Source organism: Babylonia areolata, chromosome 28 (assembly GCF_041734735.1).
Source record: "Babylonia areolata isolate BAREFJ2019XMU chromosome 28, ASM4173473v1, whole genome shotgun sequence".
In the NCBI taxonomy this organism is placed as follows: domain Eukaryota; kingdom Metazoa; phylum Mollusca; class Gastropoda; order Neogastropoda; family Buccinidae; genus Babylonia; species Babylonia areolata.
In genome coordinates, this window is record NC_134903.1 from 22560520 (window position 1) to 22568019 (window position 7500).

A 7500-nucleotide genomic window follows, 5' to 3' on the forward strand; every position below is an offset into this window, starting at 1 on the left:
TTTCCCACACTCTGTCTCTCTTTATTGTCTGTCCTTTCCCACATTCTGTCCCTTTATTGTCTGTCCTTCCCCACACTCTGTCTCTCATTATTGTCTGTCCTTTCCCACACTCTGTCTCTCATTATTGTCTGTCCTTTCCCACACTCTGTCTCTTTATTGTCTGTCCTTTCCCACACTCTGTCTCTCTTTATTGTCTGTCCTTTCCCACATTCTGTCTCTTTATTGTCTGTCCTTTCCCACACTCTGTCTCTTTATTGTCTGTCCTTTCCCACACTCTGTCTCTCTTTATTGTCTGTCCTTTCCCACACTCTGTCTCTTTATTGTCTGTCCTTTCCCACATTCTCTCTTTATTGTCTGTCCTTTCCCACACTCTGTCTCTCTTTATTGTCTGTCCTTTCCCACATTCTGTCTCTCTTTATTGTCTGTCCTTTCCCACACTCTGTCTCTCTTTATTGTCTGTCCTTTCCCACATTCTGTCTCTTTATTGTCTGTCCTTTCCCACATTCTGTCTCTTTATTGTCTGTCCTTTCCCACACTCTGTCTCTTTATTGTCTGTCCTTTCCCACATTCTGTCTCTCTTTATTGTCTGTCCTTTCCCACACTCTGTCTCTTTATTGTCTGTCCTTTCCCACACTCTGTCTCTTTATTGTCTGTCCTTTCCCACATTCTGTCTCTTTATTGTCTGTCCTTTCCCACACTCTGTCTCTTTATTGTCTGTCCTTTCCCACACTCTGTCACTCTTTGTCTGTCCGTTTCCACACTCTGTCTCTCTTTATTGTCTGTCCTTTCCCACATTCTGTCCCTTTATTGTCTGTCCTTTCCCACACTCTGTCACTCTTTGTCTGTCCGTTTCCACACTCTGTCTCTCTTTATTGTCTGTCCTTTCCCACATTCTGTCCCTTTATTGTCTGTCCGTTCCCACACTCTGTCACTCTCTATTGTCTGTCCTTTCCCACATTCTGTCCCTTTATTGTCTGTCCGTTCCCACACTCTGTCACTCTCTATTGTCTGTCCTTTCCCACACTCTGTCTCTTTATTGTCTGTCCTTTCCCACATTCTCTCTTTATTGTCTGTCCTTTCCCACATTCTGTCTTTATTGTCTGTCCTTTCCCACACTCTGTCTCTTTATTGTCTGTCCTTTCCCACACTCTGTCTCTTTATTGTCTGTCCTTTCCCACACTCTGTCTCCCTTTGTTGTCTGTCCTTTCCCACACTCTGTCACTCTTTATTGTCTGTCCGTTCCCACACTCTGTCCCTTTATTGTCTGTCCTTTCCCACACTCTGTCTCTCTCTATTGTCTGTCCTTTCCCACACTCTGTCTCTCTTTATTGTCTGTCCTTTTCCACATTCTGTCTCTTTATTGTCTGTCCTTTCCCACACTCTGTCTCTCTTTATTGTCTGTCCTTTCCCACACTCTGTCACTCTTTATTGTCTGTCCGTTCCCACACTCTGTCCCTTTATTGTCTGTCCTTTCCCACACTCTGTCTCTCTCTATTGTCTGTCCTTTCCCACACTCTGTCTCTCTTTATTGTCTGTCCTTTTCCACACTCTGTCTCTCTTTATTGTCTGTCCTTTCCCACACTCTGTCTCTTTATTGTCTGTCCTTTCCCACATTTTCTCTTTATTGTCTGTCCTTTCCCACACTCTGTCTCTCTTTATTGTCTGTCCTTTCCCACACTCTGTCACTCTTTATTGTCTGTCCGTTCCCACACTCTGTCTCTCTTTATTGTCTGTCCTTTCCCACACTCTGTCTCTCTTTATTGTCTGTCCTTTCCCACATTCTGTCTGTTTATTGTCTGTCCTTTCCCACACTCTGTCTTTATTGTCTGTCCTTTCCCACACTCTGTCTCTCTTTATTGTCTGTCCTTTCCCACACTCTGTCTCTTTATTGTCTGTCCTTTCCCACACTCTGTCTCTCTTTATTGTCTGTCCTTTCCCACACTCTGTCTCTCTTTATTGTCTGTCCTTTCCCACACTCTGTCTCTTTATTGTCTGTCCTTTCCCACACTCTGTCCCTTTATTGTCTGTCCTTTCCCACACTCTGTCCCTTTATTTGTCTGTCCTTTCCCACACTCTGTCTCTTTATTGTCTGTCCTTTCCCACACTCTGTCTCTTTATTGTCTGTCCTTTCCCACACTCTGTCTCTCTTTATTGTCTGTCCTTTCCCACACTCTGTCTCTTTATTGTCTGTCCTTTCCCACACTCTGTCTTTATTGTCTGTCCTTTCCCACACTCTGTCTCTCTTTATTGTCTGTCCTTTCCCACACTCTGTCTCTTTATTGTCTGTCCTTTCCCACACTCTGTCTCTCTTTATTGTCTGTCCTTTCCCACACTCTGTCTCTCTTTATTGTCTGTCCTTTCCCACACTCTGTCTCTCTTTATTGTCTGTCCTTTCCCACACTCTGTCTCTTTATTGTCTGTCCTTTCCCACACTCTGTCCCTTTATTGTCTGTCCTTTCCCACACTCTGTCCCTTTATTTGTCTGTCCTTTCCCACACTCTGTCTCTTTATTGTCTGTCCTTTCCCACACTCTGTCTCTTTATTGTCTGTCCTTTCCCACACTCTGTCTCTCTTTATTGTCTGTCCTTTCCCACACTCTGTCTCTTTATTGTCTGTCCTTTCCCACACTCTGTCTCTCTTTGTTGTCTGTCCTTTCCCACACTCTGTCTCTTTATTGTCTGTCCTTTCCCACACTCTGTCTCTTTATTGTCTGTCGTTTCCCACATTCTGTCTCTTTATTGTCTGTCCTTTCCCACACTCTGTCTCTCTTTATTGTCTGTCCTTTCCCACACTCTGTCTCTTTATTGTCTGTCCTTTCCCACATTCTGTCTCTCGTGTGCCTTTTTTTTTTTTTTTAATTCTCCGGATTCCCGCTGCTTCTGTGTGCCTTCGGGCAGTGTAAGGGTCACGTGTTTTCTGGTGCCGTTACACGTGTTTTCTGTGATACTCTATTGATAGACCCAAGTTAGACGCATCTTCTGGTGTACTCGTATCCCTGTATCTGTGTCTGTCTGTCTGTCTGTCTCTCCCTCTCTCTTCAACCCAGAAACGCACGCATATGCAAGTGCGCATGCCAAAACATCACACGCACACACACACACACACACACACACACACACACACACACAGTTGCTTTGAGCCAAAATTGAGATTATGATCGTTGCACCCTCTACGGCAGTAACATGTTCTTGTTCTTCATATTGGACCACCGAGGAGTATTTCTATTTCTTCACAAAACGCTGTCGAAAAAACAACAACCCCAAAACGGCAACAAAAAACAACAAAATAAAAACCCACGTCAATTTATATGGTTACCTGAGTGTTTGACAAGCCATGCGTGTTAATCAGTGCCTTGTTTCCTGACAGCGACATGTGATTGTGTGCATTCCCTATTGGCTGCCTCTGTATGGAATGGAGGCTGGCCCACAACAAACGGCTGTCAGTGATTGAAGATCAAACGGGGTTTTCATCTGGGCATTTTTCGTCCGCGCATGCGCATCCCATCCCATCTTTCACCCTCCTCCGCCTCTCTCTCACGCTCTCTCTCTCTCTCGTCTGTGTGAGAAAAAGATGAGAGAAAAGTGTGTGTTTATTTGTTGGAGATCTTCAGTTTAACGTCTATTCACTATAAGTGTTGTTAGACGGTGTGTTTATTTGTGTTTGCGCGCGCGCGCGCGCGCGCGCGTGTGTGTGTGATATTATTGGAACAGCTGATTTTTTCCCTCATGTCATTGATTTCTGTGTTGATCCATTTCATGCCGTAATGTCTGACGTACACTGCCCACTACAGCTTACACATGGTACAAGCTGGAAAAACGGTGGAAGTTGCCATGGAAGTTACGCACAGAAACATGAATTACCACTGTAATCTTTTTTTTAAGTTGATAAATCCATTACCCTTTTCGAGGTGATAACATTGTTTAAACGGTGTTACTTTGATAAATCTCGGTTATTTAAGAATAATTATTTTTCTAAGTTTTCGGTAAAGGAGACATTGCCATATCGTCATACACACCGCAAAATATCGTTTTCTCCCGATCTGCACAGATCGACGTGCGCTGGGCCTGTCGAAAGAAATATCTGTCTGACGGATGTCATGAACTCCTGTTTTGTTGTTCATTCTACGTAGTTAGTTCAGTATTCAATCTAAACTAAGGACATAAACTGGGAATTGTTCAACAGTTCACCTGTCAGGGATCCATCTTCAACAATGAAAGATCCAAACCAGGAATCCTTTCAAGGGTTCCAGAGACATCACTACTGTCCAGACTGAAACCTTTATGGAAGGAAAGCAACATCTCTGTGAAATACAAGAATTTGGCGAATTTGGAAAGAATTCAAATCATGGGAATGAAGTGTTATCGCAAGATACTACACGTCAGATACAGTGATCACATCACTAATGAACAAGAGCGTCAGACCATCAAACACTTTGGACATTATGGCTATCTTCTGACATCAATTGAGAAAAGAAAGTTACGCTGGTATGGCCACGTCACGATTTCTAATGGCCTGGCTGAAACAGTCCCCCAAGGAACTGTTGGAGGGGGGGGGGGGGGGGGGGGGTCGGAGGTGAAGACAGAAAAACAACACCAAAACTATGGACTGACAACATTGCAGAAGACATCTGCAGAGACCCAGGCTTTGACATGCAACTGACAGACCTGGAGGAATCTGGTGAATAGTTCTTTGCGGCACCACAATGACTCTCCACATTGCTGAGGGAGAAGGAGACGTGCAGTTTTTAGCAGTCTGTATGATGTGTACAGTTTTAGCAGTCTGTATGATGTGTTTAGCAGTCTGTATGATGTGTACAGTTTTAGCAGTCTGTATGATTTGTACAGTTTTTGCAATCTGTATGATGTGTACAGTTTTAGTAGTCTGTATGATGTGTACAGTTTTTAGCTCGCGTGAACGTTTTAGCTGGATGAATGACATTTACTATTTTCAGCTGTCTATATAACGTGTACAGTTTTAGCTGTCTGTATGACGTGCACAGTTTTTAGCTGTCTGTATAACGTGTACACTTTTAGCTGTCTATCCCGTGTATAGTGGTTAGCCATCTGTGTGACGTTTACATTTTTTCGATGAGTATGACGAATACAATATTTTTCTCTCTTTTTTTCCTTTCTTTTTTTTCGTGTACAGTTTTTAGCTGTGTATAACTTATTTCGTTTTTAGCTGTCTGTATGACGTGTGCTGTCTGTAGCTGTCTGTATGACGTGTGCTGGTTTTAGGTGTTTAAATCGCGTGCTGTTTCCAGCTGCCTGTATGACGTGTGCTGTCTGTATGACGTGTGCTGTTTTTAGGTGTTTGACGTGCTGTTTCCAGCTGTCTGTATCACGTGTGCTGTCTGTAGCTGTCTGTATGACGTGTGCTGTTTTTAGGTGTTTGAATGACGTGCTGTTTCCAGCTGTCTGCATCACGTGTGCTGTCTGTAGCTGTCCGAATGGCGTATGGTTTTTAGCTGTCTGTGTTGTTTGTAGCTGTCTGTATGACGTGTGCTGTTTTAAACTGTCTGAATGACTAGTGCTTATTCTAGTTGTCTGTATTACATGTGCTGTTTCAGCTGTCTGTATGACGTGTGCTGTTTTCAGCTGTCTGTATGACGTGTGCTGTTTAACCTGTATGACGTGTGCTGTTTTAGCTGTCTGTATGACGTGTGCTGTTTTAGCTGTCTGTATGACGTGTGCTGTTTTAGCTGTCTGTCTGACGTGTACCTGTGTGGTGTGCAGCCTGTCCCCGGAACTCGTTCAAGTGGGCGGAGGGAGGGGGTCAGTGTCTGGCATGTCCGGCCTTCAGTCGTTCCAGCACTGAGGCTTCCTCCCAGTGCACCTGTCAGGCTGGCTACTATCGGGCTGTCCTGGACAGCAAGGCACAGCCCTGCACACGTGAGTCTGTGTGTGTGCGTGTGTGATTATAATTGATAATAGGTTCCATTTTCCAACCTTTGCCCTCTGTTAAAAATCAGTTATATTCTTTATTTACCTCTATTATCGACTAAGCCTGAAACATTATATCTGAACTGTTACATGATCATGTAATCCATGGAGGATATAATGACTTGTTCAGGAACCGCCACAGACACCTTCTGACTTGTTCATTTCGATTTAAGGGCCTCCATCAGCACCAAGGAACCTGATCGTTGAGACCACCACCTCCAGCCGAGTGACCTTGACTTGGCAACGTCCCAACGACCTTGGAGGTCGCTATGACCTTCAGTACCGTGTGGTGTGTGCAGAATGCGGTTCGCAGGTGTTGTATCGCCCTGGCAAGTCAGGGTTCAATTCCACAAGGTATGTCTCTTTGTGTGCCTGTGTATGCATTTCACAAGATTCAAAAGATACCTATTACCATCCTTTCCCCTTTTTTACGTGCATATGATTACATTCTGCTCTCGAGGTTCATAGTTGTTTACGTTTCAGTGGCGAAGATTGTAACAGGTATTGCCAGTTACGCTACAGTTATTGTCGAGTTGTAGAAGCGGTAGAATTAGGAGCAAGAGCGGCATGGTGGGGTTTCTCAAACTGCACAGAGATGAAGCTGACAATCTGCTGTCTGCGCTATAATCGTTTGTGTGTAACCGTCTTGGGACGTGGAGCGGTGAGTTTTGAAAATCAGCAGAATGGTGCGTTTCTCACACTGACAGGCAGTCAAATCCAAACAGATGGGGCTGTGCATTCGCTGACTGGGCATCTGTTTGCACCATCACAGTTACAGCTAACCATGGCCTACCCACTGTCTCTGACAGGGTTCTGACGGTGTGGGTGCTCACAGACATTGTTGATGGTATTGGTGCTCATACACGTTGTCTTCTGATGGTGTTTATACTCACACAAGTTGTCTTTTGATGGTATTGGTGCTCATACACGTTGTCTTCTGATGGTGTTTATACTCATACAAGTTGTCTTCTGATGGTATTGGTGCTCATACACGTTGTCTTCTGATGGTGTTGGTACTCATACACGTTGTTGATTTGGTGACACAGTAGTGGCATTGGATGACACAGTAGTGCCATTAGATGACACAGAAGTGGCATTGGGTGACACAGAGGTAGTGCCACTGGGTGACACATTAGTGGCATTGGGTGACACAGTAGTGGCATTGGTTGACACAGTAGTGGCATTGGGTGACACAGGGGTAGTGCTATTGGCTGACACAGGAGTGGCATTGGGTGACACAGTAGTGACATTGGGTGACACAGTAGTGGCATTGGGTGACACAGTAGTGGCATTGGGTGACACAGTAGTGACATTGGGTGACACAGTAGTGACATTGGGTGACACAGTAGTGGCATTGGGTGACACAGGGGTAGTGCTATTGGCTGACACAGGAGTCATGCCATTGGGTGACACAGAAGTGCCATTGGGTGACACAGTAGTGGCATTTGGGTGACACAGAGGTAGTGCCATTGGGTGACACATTAGTGGCATTTGGTGACACAGTAGTGCCATTGGGTGACACAGTAGTGCCATTGGGTGACACAGTAGTGCCATTGGG

The 7500-nt window shown here is 44.7% G+C and overlaps 1 protein-coding gene across 1 annotated transcript in view; it reads left to right on the forward strand.

Annotated features, from left to right (window-relative positions):
- Positions 1-7500, forward strand: part of LOC143301829 (ephrin type-A receptor 4-like) — a 200636-nt gene that overhangs the window by 135063 nt on the left and 58073 nt on the right. The window contains exons 7-8 of the mRNA XM_076616237.1: positions 5736-5891; positions 6116-6296. Coding sequence (XP_076472352.1) covers positions 5736-5891; positions 6116-6296 — 337 coding nt within the window. The remainder of the gene's footprint in view (positions 1-5735; positions 5892-6115; positions 6297-7500) is intronic.